This window comes from Egretta garzetta, unplaced genomic scaffold (genome assembly GCF_000687185.1).
Source record: "Egretta garzetta isolate BGI_Z169 unplaced genomic scaffold, ASM68718v1 scaffold424, whole genome shotgun sequence".
Taxonomy (NCBI): domain Eukaryota; kingdom Metazoa; phylum Chordata; class Aves; order Pelecaniformes; family Ardeidae; genus Egretta; species Egretta garzetta.
In genome coordinates this window covers 1,831,545-1,856,754 of record NW_009259489.1, presented here as the reverse complement: position 1 = coordinate 1,856,754, position 25,210 = coordinate 1,831,545, and the positions used below count along the sequence as shown (strand labels likewise).

The 25,210-nt window shown below is 35.3% G+C and overlaps 1 protein-coding gene across 5 annotated transcripts in view; it reads left to right on the top strand.

The window, feature by feature from the left end:
- AP3B1 (adaptor related protein complex 3 subunit beta 1) overlaps window positions 1-25,210 on the top strand; it is a 160,904-nt gene that overhangs the window by 130,028 nt on the left and 5,666 nt on the right. For 3 of the 5 annotated variants that reach the window (XM_035892818.1, XM_035892823.1, XM_035892822.1), the window contains 3 exons: window positions 2,643-2,727; window positions 11,827-11,924; window positions 17,110-17,248. In XM_035892818.1, the coding sequence (XP_035748711.1) occupies window positions 2,643-2,727; window positions 11,827-11,924; window positions 17,110-17,248 (322 nt within the window). Of the gene's footprint in view, window positions 1-2,642; window positions 2,728-11,826; window positions 11,925-13,036; window positions 13,093-17,109; window positions 17,249-18,810; window positions 19,577-25,210 lie in introns of those variants that run through there. The other 2 variants (XM_035892819.1, XM_035892821.1) reach the window with 2 other exon arrangements.

Sequence of the window (25,210 nt, the reverse complement as noted above, 5' to 3'; positions counted from 1 at the left end):
AGGCTACTATTAAGAATGTGGGTGTGATTTATATATTCATTGTTATTTTCTTTCCAAGCTTTAAAGAACACTTGTAGATATATTAGTTTGATTGCTCGAGCTTTCTTGTTGCTTCGCTTGTGAGCTTTTGGCAGTGGAATGGAAGTGTGTGTTTTAGTCTAGTTTGCACCTACCGTACTTCCATAAAGTGTGGCTTCTTAGAATAGGTAGAAATCAATGCTGTAGTTAGTCCTAACCGGAATTGTTTTACTTTCTACCTTCTAATCGGGATTTTTTCTTTTTTTTGCTAACTTTCTGTTAATGGAAAAGAGTAGAAGACCTGAGAAAGAACAATACAAATCATAACTTTTACTCAAGGGAAGTACTTATGCACACAACCTGTATTCTTTTCTTAGCAGTTCTTTATTTTAAGACTTTGTGGTGTAATCAGAAGGAACAAAGGTGTCTCTGTTTCATAATATAAATGGAAAGGACAGACATGCTCCTTTTTGATACAAGCTCCTGTGCTTTACATGTGTTTCTTCTCTTCTAATGAGCTACATTACTGTGTGAATCCATATCACATTAGAAGAACACAGAAACAAGTTCTTAAAGCACAACAGTGAATTAAGGATTTCAGTAGTTAAAAAAATGTTTGGTACTAAATTGCTCTACGCTATTGAAATACTTTTTTAACATTTGAAAGGCTATACAGATTTACACCAAATAGCTACAAAAGCAGTAGTGCAATGCTACAGTTTATTTCAGAGTTAAGATTTTGGAACCATTTGCATTTTGATAATGACAGATACTTGATCAAGACAGTTACTTTTAGGAAAGATATTAATTTTTGTATTAAGTGAACTGTTTAGTGTTTATTCCTCAAGAGAAGAAGCCCAGTGCAGAGTTCTGATTTCAAGTTGGTTTTCACCATCAGCCTAATTTTATATCCCTCCCTTTAAACATTCAAAGAAATAAAGTCACAAAGGCTTACAAGTAGAAAACTAGTAATACTGTAAATCAGATCAGGAGGATACTGTACTCACAATAGCAGTCAGTGAACAGTAGCATTGACTTCTCTCACATAAAAAACATGAAAAAATTGGGAATTAATAAGTTATTCAGTTCAGGTTTCTTGAGTTCCACAAGACAATCCTACACTTTAAAATATTTGTTTCCCCAAGAAAGACATTGTTGTGCTCTCTGTCCTGTGAAGCTGTTGGTTTCTTCTGCAGAAAATAAGCTATACACCATCTGTAGTTCCTTCCAGAAATGTTGCTTTTCTTGCTTGAATATACATTTTTTGTATTCTTTGTCACTTTATCTAGAACTCGGTTTATATGCCCTGTTCTTATTATTTTTTGTGTTTCCAGCATTTGGAAAACACATCCTATAATTTTTTTTTTCTAGTTTTGCCTCCATCGCTGCAATTACTGTTGGTAATTGTCCTGATTTTGCCAGTAGAAGTGGGCCAAATTATTTCACCTAAGTCCCTGTACGCAGTATTTTCTGGTTGGCTAGGTGCCTTTGAAGCACCATTTGAAAACAAGTTCAAAGACTTTGGTGAAGTTTAGTCTGAATTTGAGCTGGGGGCTGTAACCTTTTGATGAGTTACACAGAGTTCTTTTCTTGAAATACTTTGTTTTCTATTAATTGCCTAGCATCAGTTTAGCCTTTGCCTAACTGTATCACCTCTGTGTTTTCCATATTTTTCAGAACTTAATCTTTATATAGTTTAATTTTGTTTCCTTTTGCCATGGAGCAGCTGCGTCAGATAAATTAATGAATAAACTGGAAATCAGACATTTTTCTGCCTGCCCAATTATTTTTATTTTAATTTCCCTGTTTTAACTATGCTTTTAGGTTTTCTTTCTTGTAACCTTGAGAAGTCAAACTCTGCTGCAATGCTTGTTTTTAATATCTCTTACTTATGTAAAGAAAGAGCTTTTCTTCCCAACAAAAGAAAGCCTTCTCTCTACAATATTGAGGAAACGGTATGGTGATGTAGCCAAGAAACTAGGCATGAGCATGTGTCTTAATTTGAGAATGATACCTTAATTTGAGAAGTGCCTCAGCCTAAACTGCTTGTAAAGCACAAAATTATCTTCCATTTTGGGTTCATAATCTTTCTGCTCCCATCCATAATTAATGCAAGTGGAATATAGAGAAATAAGTAAACCACACTAATTATGAAAATTTTAAGTTTGGCTCTTTTTCCATTGTTGTGTGTAGTAATGTAAATTTTGTTAATATTTGTTGTGTTTTACTATTTGTTAATGGAATTTGCAAACTGGTGTTATTGAAAAAGAAACCTCGGTGCTGAATCTGTACACAAGTAAAAGGCTGTAACTTCAATATATTTTTTTAATGTAAATAATTTCCTAGCTTTTCTAATACAAATCCTTATTTTGCAGGGCTGTAGGATCGGAATGGCAATATTTCATGTGCATTCACTGTAGGAAGGGTGGGTCCAAGACACTTAAACATGCAAGTGTGACATTTGGGTGATACCTACTTAAAATAGAACTCCAAGTATTGGCTCTTTTTTATGGAGCTTTTTTTTTAATATAGGTTTTCTAATTATGTGAATTTTGTGGGTTTGCATCTGGCATCTTCTATTGCTTTGCATGTGTACTTTACCTGTTAAAAATGTTTCCATGTAGAGTGCCTTGAGCCCGCAGGATCCATTACGGTTTCAATGGGTATCGACTTCTGTGATTCTACTCAGACAGCCAGTTTCCAGTTATGGTGAGTTCTTGGGGAGGGTGGGTAATTTTTTTCTCTTGGAAGGCAAAAATGGTGTCTATTGGAAATTTACTTGGCAGTAGCGGAACAGTTCACAACATGATGTGTACCCAAAATGGTTTTGGAGAAATAAGACATAATTAGTGTTCGGTTTTACTATTACAAGGATTATTAGTTTTCTCCAGTCTAACAAATTTTTTAGCACTTGCTTCTAAAAACACAGATTTGATGATAAGCTCAAATCTGGGTTTGAAGTCACACATCTAAGTTCAAAAACTCTTTGGCACGTTGTGTTTGGGCGGTCCTGTTTTTCCCTTAGTATAAATGATACCAACTAGAAGCATTAAATCCTCTTCTGATTTAGAATTAAGTTCTCTGTTCCTGAGCTTTATTTTTAATTTTTCCCCCCTCTTCTTGGGATTCTTCTAAATAAAACCACCTTGAAGGGAGCAGTCAGGTCTGAGGAGTCTGCTTGAGTGTTTTGTGTGTTCTTCCTTGTAAGAAATCACAAATCATAAAAGCACATAGTGTGAGCAATTTTACTTCCTTGAGTGCTTGTAACTTGACTCCATGAAACCAACTCCAAAATTTGCTGGCCAAAGAAGCTTATTCCTTATGCTGTAGATTCTTTTAAATTATTAGAGAAAGAATGGAAACAAATAACTGGCTGATCAACTAGATTTTGTCTCATGTACTTGATTTATGCTTTTTGTGCTTGTTATTGGCACATTAAAGATCCTCCTTTGTATGAGTTCTTGTTGCATTCTAGGTTAGCAGGGAACCTGTTCACCCAGTGAGAACTCTGTTATTAACAAGCATTCAAAACCAGGGAAAATTTATAGTAGCAGTATCCAAACATCAGGGATGAATGGATGGGGAAAAGCTAGGTACCTTCTTTTAAGAGCTATTCAGGCTTATATAGTCTTTGAAACTATGCAAAGGCACTACATAGATCTGCACGATTCTTTTCCTTTTTCTTGTTACATGTTTTGAAATGGTTTTTGACATATTTTGTTGTAAGAAGCAGTGCTTTCTATATTCTGCACAAAAAAGGATATTGAATAGACATTCATATTGCCACATTCCAGTTTAGGGGAAGCCCTTTGAGAAAGTCCTGTACCCGTTTCTTGAAGTTCTTGCTTGCGCAACTTACAGGTTATTAAAGACAGTAGGAAAACCTTAGTAACAGAGATGTAGCCAAGTGACTCCAACAGAAAATTTCATGTTCTAGGGGCAAGGAGGTTTTACTATTGAGTCCCCTTCCGCCTAAACTTTTTCCTGTACAATGGATGCCCATGCATAGTCATTTTAAAGATACTACTACTTCCAGCAAGATGTCTGCGGCATGTAGTTTATGTGCATCACGTTGTTGTAGCTGGTCTGTGTGCTGTTTGCTGGAATTTGGAAACAGCTTTGGACTGTTGCCTGATGCTAGGCTTCTTTGGGAAGTTCCCTTCCCTTCTAGGCAATGCAATTTCATAATTGCTTCAAAATTATAGGCTGGCTTTCCCTAAATTATTTTGGGGTTTTTTTTTAAATAAAATATGCTCATTTTATCAAGCAGGAACATTCTTTCTTAAACAGAGCAGATATTTTTCTTCAAGTATATATTTTCAGTATACTAATGATTTGATTCCAAACTTATACCATTTATTGCTAAGAATCTTTGCAGTGATGAGGATAAGCAATGTAGCATAACACATTGATTTTATGCAGATCATCACCTTTATGTTTTGGGAGGTCTGGTGTATTAGTGATATATAAAAACTGATTACTTTCTCCAACATTGCCTAGTAATTGTTTATTATTTTCCTATTAGACAAACAAGACAGATCAATATTCCTGAACACCGACCAGACTATGAGTAACATCACTGTAAATAGATTTGCCTCAGACCTCAGCGGTGTATTCATTTTAATGATTTGGACAATGTGAGTCCAATGACAAAGCTCAAGCTAAGTTTAAAATTAAATTAAGAATAGGAATTGCTAACTTTGTTCCTTTGCTAATTGATAAGGCCTTGTATCTTTGACATGAGTTCTTAGAAAATAGTATAAAAATAGGTGAAATGTTCTTTGCATTAAATTTGCTCTTTTACTGTTAAAACATGTATTGTTCAAAATCCTAGTGATGTTCAATATCACTGAAGAAATGGTGCAGTGTGATGTTTTGGGGGCAATGTCTCAGAGAACTCAGCTGCAGCCTTTTTAACTTGTCGTAGTTCTTAAAAAGCTTTTATCCAAAAGCAAGAATGACTTGTAGAAATTTGTCAAAATGTAGTTGAAATACTGTGCACACAAAGATGTCGATATTCTTGTATTTCCTGATAACATATCTTTATGAAAGACATTGTCAGTTATTTTGCATTTCTGTTAGAAGCATGTTCAGCAGTAAAGTGTTCCTGATCATAATCATTTTCTTTACGTTGTTCTAAGAGGAGCACTTTGTCTTGCATCAAATGTAATTGATTCTGAAGCAGTGTAATCACAATTACTCACTTTCTTAATTGGCCTGCCCAAAATCAGAAAATGGAAACCGATCGGCAGTGTTTAAATCAATAGCTTTGTAGTAAGGCTTGTGGGGGTAGGGAGTTAGTGGTAATGGGTAGATCAATTGGTCTTAGATGCCAATCATGGACTGTGTGTTTTGCATAGCAAACACTACCTTTCTGCTTGGGGATGTGCTGTTGTACTAGTGGTTCAATAAATACAAACTGTGTAGAGAAAAAAACTAACATGAGTAATAAAATATTTAGATCTCTTTCTGAATTTGTTGTACAAATGAAGGACAATGAAGGAGAAACTGAATTATAAAGAGAGGTTCAAAGGGCTGAGCTTTGCAAGACCTCCCTTGTAAATAAGCAAAGCTTACCAGGATCACACATCTAATTAAAAAGAGGTGAAACACCTTAACTTGAGAACTGTGCCTAATGCGTTTATTTAGAATGTGTATTAGGATGCTCACACTATGTACTCTTAAGGAGACACTTATTCATTGCTATTTTTCTTGTGCCATCTCCTTGCAGAGGCACACTACTTCAGCCACACTGGTGTTCTGCCCAATAATGCGTCCCAAGCAGAAACTTAAAGAGGAGTAAATGGAGGAGCTTAGTCTTTTAAAAGATTCTTGTGAATATTACTGTTTCTTTTTAGGTTACTTTGTTCAGATTCTGCAAGCAGGATATATACATCTTAGAAGTATAATGCAATTGTTATTGTCTACAAGGTAGGCCAGTAGCTTGTTGAATCCTAGTTAAGCGTTAGTATATTCACCATCTTGGTAAGAGACCTCAGTCTTCGCTAGGCAGGTAGGCATCAGTGAGCAGAAGAAAGGTTGGAATGAATCCTTGATGTTACAGACTGACTGCAGTACTCCACTGACTGTGGAATTTTACTTTTTTTCCTTGTTTCATATAGATTTTACGTATTTCCAAATCAGTGTGTTTTCTTTTGAATCCTTGAGCTCCTATTAATCACCAACTTAACAATCCTACCACTGTCTCTTATTTTATCTTTATTACCTTGCACGTCTCTACTCTTCAGATATTCTTAGGTCTTTCTCACAGCTTACCAGTTTCCTTAGATGTCTGAACAAAGATTTGGGAGCTTTGCCATGTCAGAATTTGGCCTTGGATCCTTGGAGTGAAGACATTTGAACCTCTAGAGAAGAAAGGCAAGGAAGCTTACAGAGACCGAAGATTACAGTATATACATGCCCTTATCCAATTCTGTATACATGTATTTAGCATTTCAGATTCCTGTCTGCATTTGTAAAACCCAGTAGGCAAATCTCCAGCTTCTTGTAGGTGTCTGGTGAGTGACTAAAGGTGAAAGGGACATGTTCTCTTTACAACATTGAGAGCTGGAGAAGGAAGCTTGTCCTTACCTCTTTTTCCCTATTCTTTTCATCCCCTCATTCCAAATTCTCTGAGCTGTTCCCAAAGCCATGAAACAACCACAGCTTTGAAAATGAAATTCCTTTACAGAGAACCTGTTTTCTTCTCCCCATTCTTTTGAGAAGTATGCAGGATGTTGTTTAGCTCTCTTTGAAACAACCTGGCACAGGGAACATGTCCATGCCATGCAACTCTTCCTCTAGTTTTCTCAAAGTTTAAGTGCAGAGCTCCCAAGAGGAAAGAGAAATGGAACGAAAGTAACAACTTCTACATCTTCCATTCTTGCTCTGAATAATAAGATCATGGGAAATCAGTGTGGCATGTGACACAGGTTTTTACAAGCATGGGCTGGTCACCTTAGATTGGCATTTCCTATGTCTCAGTGTTACTAGAAGAGCTGGGACCCTGTACGTACTCTTCCACTGTTGTTACACTGATAGAAAAGAAAGCTGTCTGTTCACCTCATCTGCCCTGAAATACATAGAGAGCATTTTGCTGGTTACTCCAGAAGAGGTTGGTGTAGCAGGAAGAATCTAGCATTTTCTTAAATTAAGAAAATTCCATGAATGAGATTTGAAAACCTTGTTCAATCTGCTGTCTGCAGGTTATACCTTATTATAAAAGCTTTTGCTCTAAATTCTATTTTCCAAGGAATAGATTTTTTGCAGCATGAAATTCTCTTACCTCACACTGCATTGATGTAGGAATCTTCCCAAGCAGAACTTCTACCTGCAGAGAGGAGTAGATGAAGAGGACCAGTTGGGCAGCAGTCATTATTTGTATTGCGTGCAAGCATGCATTCAGGTGTAGATGCTTGCACAAAAGCATCTGATTAAAATTATGTAGTAGAATGTGTTATGGAATATATTAAAAGTTAATGTTACAGATGCAGGACTGTTGTCACGTCACTGTAACTTGCATTCTCACCTGTTTCTTGCTGTTTGCTTCCCTAGTGCTTTGTCAGCAGATCACTTAAGTTGTTTACAGATGTTGGATATTAAGACAAGCAATCTGGTACTCTTCTCTTTACTTCATTACTCTGAAGTAGTCAGTTGGCCCAGTTCCAGCAAGGCTGGGCATGAACAACTAATCTCATTTCTTCTGTCGCCCTGCCCTTTTTCTTGTAAATCAGGATGCTGTCTTTTCCCTTCTTCAGCAAGACTATGAGCAAAGTCTCCTAGACTTCTCCATTCTGCGTTTTGTAGGAACTTAGTGTGTTGCTCTTCCTCTTCAATTCTTTTTTTTAATCATCTGTGGAGATTTTTTGAATACAAGACAAAAATAGTGAGCTGGTTTTGGATAGATGTATTCTGTCTGAAGCAGCTACTAGAAGTGAAACAAAAAAGGATAATATAAATAGTAAGAATATTCCCCAGCCTCTTATTAGAATAATAATTTTTAAAAAGCTTTTAAAATTAAGATTTTAAGGACTGCCATCATGGAATCTTATAAGAACTCATTCACGAGTGATAATATTATTTGTATTAGTTTTTAAGAAGGTGTTGCCATTGTTGTCTTCAAGTCTTTTGTTATGGCAGAGAACTTCTTTCCCAGGAACCCTTTGGAGCCAATCCTTTAAAAAAAAAAAAAAAAAAATTGAGAGAAGAGAGAAAGGAGTAAGGAAAATGGACACTGGTTTCAAATGACAGGTGCCACCTGCTCCCACGGCAGCTGTCTGAATAAAAGTTAAAACTGTGCATCTTCTAAAGGATTGAATGTTAGTCTTGCAGTGCCGTTTATCACAGAGGTGGTAAGTCTCCCTGTGTTCTTCTGGGAGCATTATCACCTCTCATTTGTTCATCTTAATTGGGTACATCAGAAGATAAATTCATGTGATCCTTGGAATTACATTGTGAAAGTGGTGTAAGTCTTTTACAAATACAGTATGTACCGACTTGTCATTAAGCATACATGTTCCAGTAAGGATGAAATTTATCAATTGCACTTGCTAATACCAGAAAATGTAATCTTTAATTTTTGAAATCTAGAAACGGTTATGTTTTGTTGACTTGAGAAACTTTGGGTTTTTTCTGATAAGCTTCTTCAGCTTGATCTTCAGGAAAGTTAGAGCAACGCCACCTGAGAGATGTTTTAGTGCAGCTTGAAACAGTTGTCTGACAGATTCTTAAATGTCAATGTTCAAGCTTCAAACCACTGATAGAGTTTTTTGTTCAAGTATTATTTATATTAATTACAGTATTCAAAGTATAAGTAAGTTAAATACACTGGAATTTAGTTTACTAGGTATGGACGGAAATTATGTAGTTCTACTGCAGAACTCAATTTTATTATTAAACTTATCCATTGGATATCTGATGAAATCTCCATCTTTGGAGATACTCAGAGCTCAAATGGACAGGGCCCTGAGCAATGTGAACTAAGGTGGCCCTGGGTGGAGCAGGAGGTAGGACTGGGTGATTTCCAGATGCCCCTTCCAACCTGAATTGTTCTACAGTTCTATAGAGCTACGAAATTACTTCTGTCAAATTAGATATTACTAGATCTCTTATATAAAGATGTAATAAAAAAATATGTAGATCAGTAAACAAAAGCCGTATATTTAGCCTGTAAAGCGTGTAATAAAGAGAATGATAAAAGGGAGGATGATTTTCTCTGGCTGAAATTAAAGTAATGCAAAGTAAACCAGATGCTGGCTAAAGTGAAATTAAGAACAATGTGGTTTTGAAGAAAAACTATAAATCAGAATTTCTGCTTGCAGACTATGAAGAGTTCATGGTTTATCAAAGAATATCTATTAGCTTTTTAATCACTAGGGGAAAGGGAAGTGGTGGTCCTCTCAAGCAGTTACAGCTGTATAAAACCCAAACTATGCTCATGCTTTTATTCTTTCTTATCGTGAAAGGATTGTTGTAAGCATTTCAAAGCAATCTAATCATTGATGTTGTAAGCCAAGTTTATATACAAATGGCATGTCCAGTCAATGCAGGACATGAATCATTGTACACAAAGCTGTTTATCTGGTTTATGCTGAATTATGTAGTGCACATCTTGCTTAAATATGAAAGATAACGTTGGTTGAACAATCAGTTGAACAATACAATGAAGGTATTGTTGAAAGTTTAGTCATATAGTCCAAGTAGTATATATAAACAGCAAAAAGTTATGAGGCAGTTGATAAAAGACCCTTCCTTCAGCTCTTCAGCTGATGGAGTTCTTGATCAGTTTTCAAAGCAAAAATTAAAGGAAAAATATTATTTTCTTATTTTACAGTGCACTTAATCAGGCCAGCCAGTCAAACAATCCCTGCTCTTTTAGTATGCTAAAGACTTTAGAGAAGGATGGTATTTAAAGTAGTATAGGAAAAAAAAAGTGAGAATTTGTTAGTGTCGTGGTTTAACCCGGCTGGCAACTCAGCACCACGCACTTTGTAAAGGCCGCAAGCAGTCCCCGAGCCGCAAGCAGTCCCCGAGCCGCGAGCGACCGACCGAACTAACTAACCCCCCCCCGAGCATGACGTTATATGGTATGGAATAGCTCTTTGGTCAGTTTGGGTTAGCTGTGCTAGCTGTGCTCCCTCCCAGCTTGTTATGCACCTGGCCGAGCAGGAGAAGCTCAAAAAGTCCTTGAGTAGTCTGAGCACTACTTGGCAACAGCTGAAAACATCAGTGTGTTATCAACATTCTTCTGGTACTAAATCCAAAACACAGCACTATGCTAGCTACTATGAAGAAAATTAGCTCTATCCCAGCCGAAACCAGGACAGTTAGCTAAGCAAATTTTTAAAAGCAGCACTTTATATAATGATTCTTTGTAAAGGAAATACTAACAAGGTTGGAAGGGACTGTTTCACTGTATGTTTACTAAATAATAATTTTCAACAAAGTTAGCATAAATGCTAAATTTTATTTGAAAAGACCATACTTGAAATTGCATCCATAAGCATAGTTATAACACATCAGAAGTCAGAAAGTAAGAATGTACAAGTTCTAAGCACTTGCTTGTGAAATTGGGTAATTACGGTAAGTATTAAAATTTTCAGTAATAGGACCATAAAATGCTTTTCTGTTTTCAGGTTACATCTTTAGGAGGGAGACACATGTTTTCTATATTATTGATCTAGTGCTGTTTTTTCCATCAGTCTATCTTATTTCAGAATTTTGAAGTTGCAGAGTTATAAAAAAATCAGTAACACGTGTTTGAGGTTAATTTAAATACCGTGGATATTAATTGATGAAATGTATTTTCCATTCTAATGATTGTACCATTATATTTAAGTAGGATATCTGAGGCATATCAGCAATCAATATGTATTGACTATTTGGTACATTGGGGGGGAAAAAAAAAAAAGTGTTCTTTTCTAAAATTTCTCATGCCTCAGATCATTAACAAAGATTCTGACTGGATTTACTGATCCTGAATTGCTAGCCAAATCCCTTACGGTGTAGTTAGTCAATCAAACACAGCAGAGTGAATGTATCTTGAGTTTCTGTAGACCTGGAGAACTCCAAGACAAGATAGTTGGAAACTCAGAGAATTTAATGTATAGGGAGAGCAAGTTCATTGTATGCATTTATTGCTTGAGGAGGTATCTATAGCATTTGATAATAATATGATACTACTAATAGTAATTTTTTTTAACTCTCTGCCATTACGAAAACTGCCTCAAATTCTGCAGTTTTCCAATGTGCTTTTTCATTAACCAGTATACTGTGTGCTTTTATTTAAATACACAGAATGTTGCAAAATTGAGGTGACCAAATATATTTCATTGTTACTCCGAAATTTATTGTTGGGTTTGTTTGGGGTTTTTTCAGACAATGATAATCCTTTTTGGCTGAAATTACACTTTTCCTAGCCCTGTATCTGGTACAGCTATTGCTGATAACAAAATTTGTGAATAACAGTTCTTTTAAAGGAATTATAAAATGCGTAATAATTTGTCCTTTACAAGTATTTAGTTTGAATGTGATGTCTTACAGATTACGATTAAACATTAATATGGGTAAAAGTTAAATTTTTCAGTCATACAAGAGCTTGCATACTATATTAATACTACGTTTGTACTGGCGAAAACAGATCAGCTTTACTGATGTAAGAAAATAGCAGGCTTTTGGATTAGCCAGGTAGAAATCATGCAGGTAGTTCTTACGCTGCTTATAGATTCCACAGTAAATTTGGAGCTGATACATGTATATTAATTTGTGTTGAAGCACTTGGTTGATTCTCTGTAATTTCTCTTTTCCCAGCACAAAGGATGATCATTTCAATGTTAACATTCAACCCCCTGTTGGAGAGCTGCTTTTGCCTGTCACTATGTCAGAGAAAGACTTTAAGAAGGAGCAAGGTGAGAAATATTTGAGCAGCTTCAATAAATGTATTTGGATGAGAAGAGAGCTGTGTGCCTTTCAATTTACAAGCGTACCGCAAATGCTTCCAGTGGAGCTGTTTGTGTTAGTCTCTGTTAGTATTCAGTCTGATACTAATGATTTAATTTAAAAGTATCTTAAAAAGGATGTGCAGTGGTATTTGACAGCTTTTCAGTGTGCCTTTAAAAGCCCAAAGCCTGCTCTTTACCCCGAAACAGTCTTTTGGCTCAGAGTTTTGGCTTCCTATCATGACGTGTGAATGTCGTTCCTACTAGCAGTAAAGCAGAAAGCTGGAACCCCAGCTCAAGGAAATAAACCAAATACACATTGGTATGTTGTCTGCCTTCACTGCTCTTTATTCCAAGGCTACTTTTAAGTACCGTTAGTGTACTAGTTCCTCAGCTACTTTGAAGATTATTTTAATCTTTTTCCTTTCAAACAATTAATATTAAAAAAATATTCTTGTTGAAATACTGTTTTAGAAAGGTGTCATCTTTTATCTACTTTTGCATTCTTCTTATGTTGCATCTTTTAAAGAATGTAAGTTTCTGATACTAGTCCAAACACAAACCTGTGTTAAGAGCTTTTAGTGACTTGAATATTTTATACAAAATAATTAGAGAAAATTGTACTTAGCTTTGACTGTGTATTAAATGGAACAGTCCATGCTGTACCCTTAATTTGGATATGATTCTTGGATATTTTAAAATATAAACATTTACATTTTGGATGCATTCAAATATAATAGTGTTTACACATGTATCTCAATGTATGGGGATTTACATGTGTAAATCTCTTCATATTGAGATGAGAATATACCCATGGGATCCTGTCTCATTGCTGTGTAAGGCTCAGAAACTCAGTATATCCATCAAGCAGTCAAGAACACCAATGAGTAATGCTATGTATTATTAATTATTGCTTTTGAGCATTTCTTGCTTTTGTATTTTTGAATGATTAAGAAAGTAGTTTAAATATTGCCTAGATCATTTTCAGTTAAGCTTATGGCTGCAGTGAAAAGTTAGGATTGTGCTTTGTTTTCTTAACCAATTGATACTTATTTGCTGTTCTTACCCTTTGCTGGCTAAAGCCTGCCTCTCTGCTTTATACCTGCTCAGCAAACCAAGGTGAGTGATTGAACGAGGCTGTGGCACATTTATTTTAAACTGTTCCCTTCTAAAAATTGTAGCTGAGGTTGTAGTGAAAGCAAGGCAGGTTATTGTGCTTCTTCCCCCTTCTCTCCTCCGTTTTTATATTTGCTTGCTTTGTGATATTTTGATAGAGTTTTTGTATGTTTTACTGTGACTGAGGGCTTTTTTTCCTCCTGACTGGCCATACAGAACCATGAGCACATAGAAGTGTAGTTGGAGAATAGCTGTGGTCCTCTGCGGAGTTGTTGCCAAAATTCCTTTTTCTTCTGCCATTTTACTTCTATGGTTGTTGATTATTTGTCTGAATAAATCTGGCAGCTGTTTGCTATGTTTAATAGAGCAGAAAGGCTACTCTGAATGAAGCTATTTGAAAATTTGTTTATATGAAGTATTTGTAAATCCATGAAGGTCTCTTGGCATTTCTGTATTGCTCTCTCTGTCTTCCTGAATTCATTCTTTGATGCAGGACTTGATGCTGGCAAATTTACCACAGGTTTAAAAACCTTTGCTATTGCATCTTTTTTCCTTGTAGATATCAGCTGTTTCAGAATATTCGTGGTAATAGAGGTCTCAGTCCTAAATTTTACATAAGTATTTATTACAAAGATCTAGGAGTAGCTAGCATTTGTGGAGAATTACTATGTGATCTTGCTAAATGAAAGATCCAAATTACAATAATAAATGCAGGGCAATTTAGAAGTTTGTATATATTATTCTATTTTGTGTTTAACTTTGATTTGTCTGTATTCTCCAAATGAATCTGATTTATATAACTTGTTTTTCACTTGTCATGCCTTTTCGTTTTCCTTTTTTTTTTTTTTTATTTTTTTTTTATTTTGGGACATAAGATGTTTCAAGTCCTATACATGAAGATGCCTTATTTTATTCGCAACCAAGACAAATAGGTAAAAAATAGTGAAGGAGTGAGGAGAATATTAGAAATGCAAGGTTATATTGGGGGAGAATGAGAATACGTATGGGTTTTAAGGATTTTTACATCTAAATTGCATGTGTAACCTAATCAGAATCCTAAAGAGGAAATAGCCGGTATTATACTGCTACGTAGAAGACAATTCATTGCTGCACATCTTTACTCAATTACACTCTGCTGTTTTGCATTGTCTGTTACATTTGTATATGTCCATTTTCTTCTTGATGGCATAAGGAGAGGGAAACAGACAGGTTATTGAATATTCATGGCTGTGAAGGTTATCTAGTGGTAGCAGCAGAACCTCGAAAGCTGGATTTATCCACATGCTGTGCGTGATACGCTTAGCCTTGCTACAGCATCTTCCCTTCCCTTTCCCTCCTGAGCTGGGGAATCCTCCGGTGAGGTAATTCCCCAGAGCAGTAGCTGAGTTAGCGGTTGATGTTGTGATTGACAATTTGGAAGCAGTGGATAAAAACGGTATCGCCAAACTACTCTTTACCTTTCTGGTTAAATATTTTTACTGATAGTCAGGCCTCGGGATTTTATACCCTGTTTTACATCATATCCCCATGAAAAGTCCAGTTTCTGTAGCAGGAATTCTGCACGAGTAATACATGTACTGTTGGGATCTGTGTATCCAAATTTCTACCTGTCTACTGCTTTTAAAAATCAGTAGCAAAACCCCCCTTGCCTTAGCTCAGAAGACGACTAGTCTGGTAGCTAGCATACCTTGTTATGTAGCAGTGTAATTTTGCCACTTTCACTTCCTTTTATTATTAAAAATGTGTACACTTACTTCATTGTATCAGTTAGTTAACCCAGATTAATTGCTGCTCTGTTCTCTGAATAGAGTTTTCTTAGATTCTCATGTTTCAAGCAATTTTAAAGGTGGCATGTGATTGTTATAGCTGGATATTAATCAAAATTTTTATGAAGGTGTTTTTTAAAAAGCCAGTTAAAACTACTTTAAGTATAGAGACTATTTTTCCCCCCTACAAACATGTTTTAAAATAATTTTGTCAATTTTTTTTAAAAGCATATACCTGATGCACATTTTAAAAAAAGACCCAAACCAAAAAAACCAAACACCTTGGTTAAGTAAACAAATTATTTACCTAATTTTATTAAGATTTATATATCCAACTTGTCTTCCTAACAAGCAAGATGCTAATTCTTTAAATGGTTGGACATTTACTATTTTCTGGCCCTTGACTACCACGAGCAATCATATTTGATGCCCCTTAATTAGAGCACCCTTTTTTCTTTCCAGGTTCTTTTCCACCTCAGCAATCGAGACAATACATTTGCTTACCATGCTGCTCTCCTAAGTGTTCTTTTGCATGTAAATTAATCTTGATTCAGTTTACACTGTCATGCTGAGTGGTACAAATTGCCTATAACAATAAAACAGCATGAGTTAAAAATAAAGGGGGGTGAAAAGGCAGATTGAATGTGTGCCTTACTTGATAGGATGTTACTTTGCTTTATGCCAATACATTAGTCGACGATAATGAATCTTCTGTTCTGAAAAGCATGGTTTAGTTGATTTTTTTAATTTTACTTCAATGGAGCAGTACCTTGTCTTTTATAGAACAAGTTAGACAAACCATTAATGACAAGAGTGTTAAGGTTAAATATGAAGCAATGCATTCACTTCTCTGAGTGCTATCCATCTTTCCATTTACAGGAGCTTGACAAAAGTACTGGCTTTGTACAACATTTCCTTTAATTACATGCTGCGGGAAACAGGCTTTTAACATAAACATAGTTGCATTCATTTATTCAGCATTTGCTCTTCAATAGAGCTTAATGGAGAAGGTTTAAATCCTAAATGAGTACACACATCTCTCAGCAGTGTTATGTCAGTCCCTGTGCTCTGCTTAAAAGCAGTTTTAGTCTGCGTATGTAGTTTTTAAAGCTTTTGCCTAATAGTGAAGTTAAACAATTTGAAACAGAATGTTCTGTTCCCAAGATAAAGCTGATCTATAGTTGTATGCTTATTTTTATTCTCTTCAAGAGCAAACTATGTTCAAAAATATCCCGTTATTTACTTATGGGCTGTTCCATTTTTACTTTGATGTTTCTTATTTTGTGACAGCAGCTAATGCACATTCTAGTGCATTAAAATGTTGGGTTTATTTTTTTAATTGCTCTATTAAGCATCTTAGCACCATTTGCTCTGGGTTAGAGCTGTATGTGTAGCCCTAAAATATTAGCCTTTTGAGACTTTTGCATTGTTTTCATTGTTAATATTATCATGGGTTTCAAATGCTTCATATTTCTGCCTGAAGTACTGTGCTCCATTGTTTGACTGCGTATTCAGCTTCAGAACATAGTGTAAAAATACACAGACAGTGTTAAGTTGTAGTTACTGTTGGGTTTTAATCAACTCGAGCATCCAGCAAATCAATCTTCTAAACAATGGATATTGATAGAAAAGTGGGGGGTTTTGTTAAAATGTCCTTAAACATTTCCTTCTTTACTTTTTTGTCATGTTTGGATATAATCTTGACATTTCTGTTCCATTTTGTAATAATATTCAAATTATTTTAATCAAATAGTTTATCATGACATTTTAGAAGGATGGATGCTAACTGAATTTCCCAGTTTCTAATGCGAAGACTTTATCTTCATGACCACTGTCTGAATTTCGAAATTATTTTTAGCAGTTGTGTATGAACTTATAATTAAACGCATTGGTTTTATGATTGAAGGATTAGAAGGTGTCTCTGTATATGGTCTTACTTAAGCTGGGCTTTTCCAAATCAGTCTCACTATTTCATTTCTGTGTTTACATTCTTCTTTTAAGTTATGCCGTTTGTGAAAAAGAAACATCTTGGTTTCGCAGTTGCATTAGTATCGCACGTATCATTGTTCGGTTATTAGTAATTTCTTTCTAATAATAGGGCATTGCAAGTAATACATTAATGTAATTATATAATTTCTTATAAAATTGTTTTCTTGACGAATGATTTAACTTTTAATGCTAAGGTGTTTTTTTGTTTAAAAGTCTCTTATTTTGGTTTTATGCTTAATAAGCGAGCAAATCTTAAAGTATTCATAATTAAATACTTGTTTCAGGGATGCTGACAGGAATGAATGAGACATCTGTTACAATAGCTGTTGCTCCGCAGAACTCTACGAGACTTGTAATAATTGAGAAGGTAGTGAAGGCAGCAAACCTGGGTGTAGTCCCTTCTGGTCAAGATAACATACACAGGTAAGATTACATGTCATTTATAGCGGAACCATCTTTTAATATGAATTTGTTATTTAAAAATGCATCAACATTTGATAATATTAGGGAAAAATTTATTATCCCCACCTCTAATGGATAAGGTACCCATTTATATTGTAACATAGAATGGTAAGCAGATATTAACTTGAACCGAAGTATTCCTCAGCTCTTTATCTGAATGTATGTAGAACAGTCAAATACCTAGACTTTACTGTACACAGTTAGGGGCAGTTGTACTTTCCTGGTTTTGTTTCTAAGGGAAAAAGCAGCCTTTTAAAGCACAGTACTTTCAAGAGTATCTATATGGGTTTTTTTTACTTTTGTTACTGTTTCTGAAAGTAAGTGGCCTTATTCAGGTTTATCATCTGTGAGAAGCAGCTTGTTGTTCCCACATAATTTTTGACCTGTGATATCCAGCTAGTTAAACCTAGAACCCAATTTTTTTGTTTTCAGTTGGATGAAGATCTTTTTAAATGCAAGTTGAACATTAAACTGAATATTTCCTTGTCCTTCCCATATATAGGCAAGGAAAAAGAGTGCTCAGCCAAGAAAGTCATTGGCCCTGTCTAAATTCCAGATGCTACTTGTAGATCAGTCCATCTAATCCAAAAGCTGTTGTACAGAATGCCAGTGGAATTGATGATTGTTGGTTAATGACAGCTTTTAATGACAGCTTTTAATGTGATTGACTCAAAATATTTAGTCCTGTGAATCTGTAAGGCTTCTCACTTGTGACAGGAACGAATAGGAAAATTGCCATGTGTGGAAAACTGAGTGGACACATGTAAGAACAGCAAGATGTAATTGGAAGTTGTTAACCTGGTCTCAGTATAAGGAAATGCATACATCTCTCCTAGCATCTACTAAAACTGTTCCAGAGTGTGAATTATCTCTTTATCCCCCTGAATTTTGCTGTTTCAATATGAGCAAACGTTCTTGTTTTAAAGCATAGACCAATGTTTTTCTTTGAGATTTTGCCGACAGAGATGGCTGTTTGGAATGGTGAGAATTCCGTAGCTTACACAGGACTAACAACCTGATATTTCTCTTTGTTGGATTTAGTCTTTTTTGCATCGCTGGGCATTTGTATTGCATTGCATTAACATTAACCCAGCTGGATTTTCCTATGTATTTGATACGGTCAATGATAAAATTCTGTTTCACCATAAAAACATGGTACAGCTAGTGCGATTGCACTGAAATGATTGTCACTATTGACACCTGCTCCTCCATGAAAGAGTCCTCATTCGTTGCATCCCTGAGGGATCTATACAGCCTGCATTCTCAACATCAATTCAAAGACTAGGTGAGAGTGTCAATCAAGAGAGACTGAAGTGTCTGCAGTGTACAGGTGTTCTCCATCTTTACCCTATCCATCACATGATACTTAGCGCATAGGGTGGATTGTTTTGTGACTGAGTCTTGAAAAGGCTCCCTAAAATAATAGCTTAGTTCCTAGCTCAGCCACAAGTTTCCTGACTATAGACAAGTTTCTAATTTGATCTTGCTTTCTCTTGCTCTTTCTCTTTTTTTTTTTTTTAAAGGAGATTTTCTACAAAACGGTCTATGACCAACAGTGAATAAATTGAAGATGTACTTCCTGTTGGGTACACTCCTTCAGAGACAGTGGCTGAAGGCTTGTTCTAGTCAGGCTGAAGTATTCAGAGTGCTTTAGAGCATCCTGAAATCTTCTTTTCTTTGTTTGATTCAAAATAGAATGTATTTGGTCTGCCACAGTAGTTACAGAATAGTTTGCATTTATAATGTCCATCAGTCTAAAAAAATTGTGTGTAACAACTTAAATGGCCTACCAGAAATGCCCAGCAGTGATAAGCATTTAGAAAATAGACCTTCATTTGCTTCACCATAAGTAACTGGAATTCACAGATACCATGTGGTCATAATTGCATCTTGTTTTTACTGAGAACAGGAATTGGACCATTAACTAATTGTTACTGTGATGAACCTGGTCATCTTTTAAATATCACTACATTATCATTAAAGTAAATCCTGAATTCAGATGAATGAATATTTGAGATAGAGATTAGATAATGGATACTTTCAAAACTCTAAAACAAATGACTGAAATACTTATACATATATATACACACATACACAAACCATGTACATATATTTGGATTAAATCAACTCTGCCATGAGAGTAAACAAAAATGGAGCTATCCTTGCAAAATCTCATGGATGCAAGAAGTATGCCGTGTTTTATTTATGTGACATGTAAACCATTTTAGGATGGTAAAATAAACAGCCACCTTTTACCTTGCCAAAGCAGTTATTGATTCATTAAAATATGTTAAAAGTGATTTTTTTTTCTTCTTCTATAGTATTGTCATTTGTCTTGTTTATTTTATTGCAAGTGGTATTTAGAGGAAAAAATTATACACAAGAACTTGTTGCAGCTTGTCGTGCTATTCTGTGAAGACTACTTGAGTTCACTTCTTGGAAGTGCTTAGTACATACCCTTTTACACAGGAAAAGTAGTACTATTTTTAAACTGATGTTCTGCACTGTGCAGCATGAATTATATTAACCTCTTAGCTGGTCATCCCCAACTTGAGTATTACTACTTAATGACGGCTAATGCCAAGAAATTTGTATTGCCTGGTAATGCAATATACTCATTCAAAATGAAATGGTATAGTTCAATACAAGTGTATCTAATGGACATGAGCAGGCGCGTGTTTCTTGGGTTTTTTCAGTCCAAACATGCTTGCACTCATGGCGAAGATGTTGTCATACTGGTGGGACCCAATTACTGCTCCTTAATTTGATAACCCTATTTAGGATTGTATTTTTGCACCAAGTAAAAACACTTAGAGCAAATATAATGAAGATTTAAAAATAAATACTTGAAGCAAATATCAACAGAAGAGCATGCAGTCAGCAATGAAAAATGGAACAAATGCGAACCCGTCAAATACATTAGCTGTATATCAGTCCATATCACAGTATAGCAACACTTTCTTACATGCATTTTTTTCTGTCTTTACCATATGGCTACTGAGTTTTTGTATTTATTTGAAATGTAATAATTTAACTGTTAACTGAGTGTAGAACAAAATGCCAGATAATACAGTTGATTCTATTTTAAACTCTTTTTTGACCTGCTTTATTTGAAGTGATAGCTGCAAAAGATTTTAACTCAATAGCCAATATATGTATTTGAACACAAAGGTGCTGATTTATATTTGTATATTTGCTAAATAAATTTACTGTACTATTTTACTTCTGTAAGTGTAGTTGCCTGCTCTTCAAAGGAGTGTATACAAGCTATTAGATTACTGGGCCTTGTAGGGCTACATGCGGTGCATTCTTATGTTCTTAATAGGATTTAACTATTTTATGTATTGATCTCTCTTTCTTTTGTTATCAAGGGGAAACATTATTTCAAATTTAAAGGCTTCTGCTAAAAAGAAGAATGTGAAATGCATTTCAAAAGAGAAATTTTTTTTGAGAAGGAAATGTATCCTTAAATATGAAAACTTCAGAAAAAATGTGTATTGTTTTTCTGAAAATACTCTTTCACAAGAGTGATAAGGGTAATTGTTGCAATATACCTTAGCTCTTCCCATGTTCTGAGAACTGTTGTTTGTTAAAAATATTTTAAGAAACGAAGGGTTGGAAGTGGGTTGAGGAGCACATAGATGTTGACAAAGTGATTTCAAAAAGAATCAGCTAAATCACCAAGCTCTGTCTTGTGGTTCAGGCCACATCTGTGGGCACCATTTGAATTTCTAAAGACAAAGATGTTGAAAGAAACTATTTGTTCCTGCAGGGAATTAAATCGGTCTGAATAACTGCATTTAGGGACCAAGTACTTTTCAGTTGAAGTATGTCTGCTGTTTGTTGTCTGCCAGGAATTTTTCCATCTTCAGGATAAGAGGATAGATAATTGAGGACATTTATTCCCTCAAAGTTGAGTCTTCTATGGACCTTCACTTCAGCTTCCTTTCTCTACTTGGGCAATAAAATTAATTGGTTTATATATAAAAAGGAAATTCCAGTCAGTTCTATCTAAAAATGCGATGAGATGAAGGCACTATTCAACTCAACACTTTCAGTAATTTTCTTTTTAACCAACACAAGTCTTATTTATCCAGAAATGCCCTTCATGCTAGTGTTACTTTCAAGATGTGTTGCATATTCCTCTCAGACATACATTCTAAAAGTTCCTCAGGTCTCTTCCCCCTTTATTCCTTTTCAGCTCATAACCTTTCTACCAGGATAGGTTATCTTAATTTTCTTGGCTTTGCATATAGCAAAAAACCAACAGATCGTGCTAGATTGAAAAGACTAGTTGCAGACCTTACTTTCATCTTAGAAAGACTTGAATGCGCTTATGATCCTCCTGAAAGTGTCAAAATATTTCCTACTATTACATAAGACCCTCTGCATGAAGGAGAGATGTTTCAGGGTAAATTGGCTTAGAAAGAAAATAATGGGAATACGCATAGAAAGCATTTTTTCTACTACCTACAAAGTACAGTGCAAAAGCTTTTAATGTGTTGGCAGTAGCATACAGCAGAAAAGTCCGTTCAGAGCTGGGATCACAAGCTGGAATTATTCTTCACACTTTCATTTTTTTTTATGCTTGTGTGATTCCTTTGACAACAGAATAGAATACGTAATGGAATGGAGAATCAGGCCCTCTAGAACTGCCTACCTCTCTGCCTTCTACTTCCTGAAGCATTTCTTAAATGGGATGCATTGTACCCTAATAGATTATTTTCCTCAATGACTGTGACCCTACAAAATGATGCAAGGTAGAGCACCTTTTCCACATTTTTCTTTCTTGAAGACTTTACTTTCACATTGCCCAGTCAGTCAGTGAGATAAACATCTGAACCCATCAGGGTGGATATGAAGAGCGAATTTTAGTCAACCTCAACTCATTTAATAGTGCATTTAATTAGTCTGTGGATGCTGTTGTAGTTGGGAAGAAATCCACAATTAGTAACACGAAATAGTTGGGTTAGAAAGTAAGCATGATGTCATCTACATATCTCCATTCTGCAGTTCATCAGGATGCCCTTAACCGTTGACCAGTCCTCTGAGACACAACAGCATCATTTTCAGTCCTCTGATTTGAGATGGCCAAGTCTAATTTCAGCAACCCAATATAGGACAATCTGAGGTTTTGGAGAAAATCAAACCTCAGCTTTTTTCAACACTGAAGCCTTAATCTGCTTCAGAACAACCGTTTCACATTTTGAAATAATGAGTTTAATATCCTTCTCCATTACAGTCACAAAAATGGTCATTCTAATGGCCATCTCTGCTTTCTAAAGATCACCAGAACTTGCAGAGGGAGGATTCTCATCTCTTGGCTTGTTGTCATACTGGACACCTGAATTAGCAGCAAACAAGCTAGCTTTTAAACAAGAAGCACAAAATAGCACTTCCACTCATTGCTAGGGCAGGTCTAACGAGCTCAAGTGCAGCACTGCATGCAGTGACTATGCTGCTTCTGGGACCTGTGTTTTTAGGGACACTTGACTGCACCATATAGATACACCAGTTTGTTCAGAGCTTGCTGTGTGTAGTACATCATTGTTAGCATACCCATGGCCTATGTGATTTTGTGAATAAGCAAGTATTGAACAAGATGTAAAATACCTTCCACCTGTCTTCTGGAGGCTTGCATTATTATTCTTTAGCAAAATCAAAAACATACTGTGTAAATCATGTAATATGACAGTAAGCATACTGCAATGGATAGCATTGAAATCATAAAGAACATGAAAGCACTAGACACAAAATAGAAACTTGTATAAAATGCTTAAAAAACAGAAATCCAAGGATCAACACTTGTTTTTCACTAGCTTTTATTCCCCACCCCATGCATCAGCCTGACAGTCTGGTTGTATTCACCCCTTTTTATCATTTTGCAACCTGTCATGTCCCATTTATAGTATATTGGCAGACTGATTCTCAAAGGAAAGAGGGTTTTGTTTACAGACAATTTTGATTATCAGAGAATGGCGTGCTTAGTAACCAGTTATCCTCCCCACATCTTTTTAATCCAGCAACACTTAATGTGGAGAGAAATGTATGCAATTGTGCATGTATGTGGATGGGTTTGTATTGAACAAAACACCATTTAAAGGGGTCCACCTAGAAAATTTCTCTGTGTATGTCATCTTCCAATTTCTACTAAATTTGGAAGAATTCTCAGGCAGAAAGTTGGTGATCAGACCCCATCAGCTTACCATAACTAACAACTGCATCTGCTTCCAGCATGTCAGAAAGGAAGGGCTATCACCCATCTATCGAGGATAAACACAGTGTAGAAACTTCTGAGAAATATAAATTGTTATAGTTATTCCATTTGAATCCAAACTTATTTTTGCAGTAGCTGACAAACAGGTCTTATAAATCCAGGAAGACTTTTTTAAAGACCTTTTCTGCTCAGTGTGCACACAGAAATCTTTGCTAAGATTTTTTTACTAAGCAATTGGCCTGTCGGAGAGCTCAGATGAAGTGAAATCTACCTCTGGCAGTAGCTCCTTTGATGCAGTTATGTGGGCTGTTCTGCTTCTGTGGTTCCTTAGCTGTGGGGCTCAGTCATCTTTTTCTACTCTTCTAGAGAGCTGCAATGGGTAGCTGAGTAAATAATCTTGTAATAGACATGCAGCCTTGATTTTGCTTTCCTAATTTCTCAAGTAGGAATTAATTAGAGAGCTAAATACCCTAGGCAAAACAGTTTCTCTGGTAGCCTTTACCTGTAAGAGACAGAATTTTAGATGGAATAGTATATCCATATCCTCAGTATTTCAGCCGTAGCTGTAGCCAGAAGTTGTAAACTCTTAATGTTTTCCTGATTTGTGATAGAAGTAATTCTAGCTTTTTTTTTTCCTTAAAAAAAAAAAAAAAAGCCCAGCTAGGCTAACTATTTATATTTCTTTTATCAGACAGGACTAAAAGTCTTTCTAATTGGTCACTATTCTTAGGTAAATATTTTTATTCCTAGAGAAAATGAAAACTGAGATTTTTAAATATGAAAGTACTCATTCAGTAGTTTGTACTAGATATTCCTTAATTTCTTAATCAAATCCTAATGTTCCAAAACCTTGAAATTTTCTCACTGCTAACAAAAGGGCCCTGTATGTATTAATACTGTTTCCACATATCAGTGTAGGAAGATTTTGATTAACTGGTACAAAACACTTGATCAGGAGAATGCCTTTCTACAACATAATTTTAAGGCCCTTAACACTTTAAATATATTTAAGGATTTAAGTATTTAAGGAGCTTGCATGTGGATTGCAAAATTTAAAAATAACTTGAAGAAATTAAATTGAGCTTAACATTAAAAGTATATGAGTGAGTCATTGTAGATATGAGGTTAATCAAAATAGATTGTTGTAGCCTAGCTTACTTGCTGTCCACTAGAGGACAGCACTGCTTTTGTATCTGAATGCTGTAAAGTGAAAAATATGTGCAGCATTTTCTTTGAAAAACAAACAAGAACCTTCTGAGCCGGTTGTTTAAACAGAAAGCATTTAACACTTAAAAAACTAACTGAACAGAAGAGTATCTTTGATTTGAAAGATCTCCGAGCAAGTTTAATGTTTTAATATATTTCTGTAAGGTAACTTACTTTCTTGGAATTAAATATTTTTTTTCAAATTAAAATTTATAGCCTGTTTTAAAAATGGACTGTACGTAATTCTCAAATACTTATATTAAATGCCTGATTGTTTAAGAAAAATAGAATAGACTTGATGAGAAAACAAAATAGATTGAGTATTACAATTATAATTTTCGTAGGTATGAGGACCAAATATTTTGATTCAAGCTTTCAGCTTATTTAAGTTTTGGGGAGGAGTAGAAATGCCTGCATATGTAAATGCTGAAATTTTTGAACTAAATGTAAATTTGGAACTTGATAAAAAGTTCATGCAGCATCATTTTGAACATGTGGAG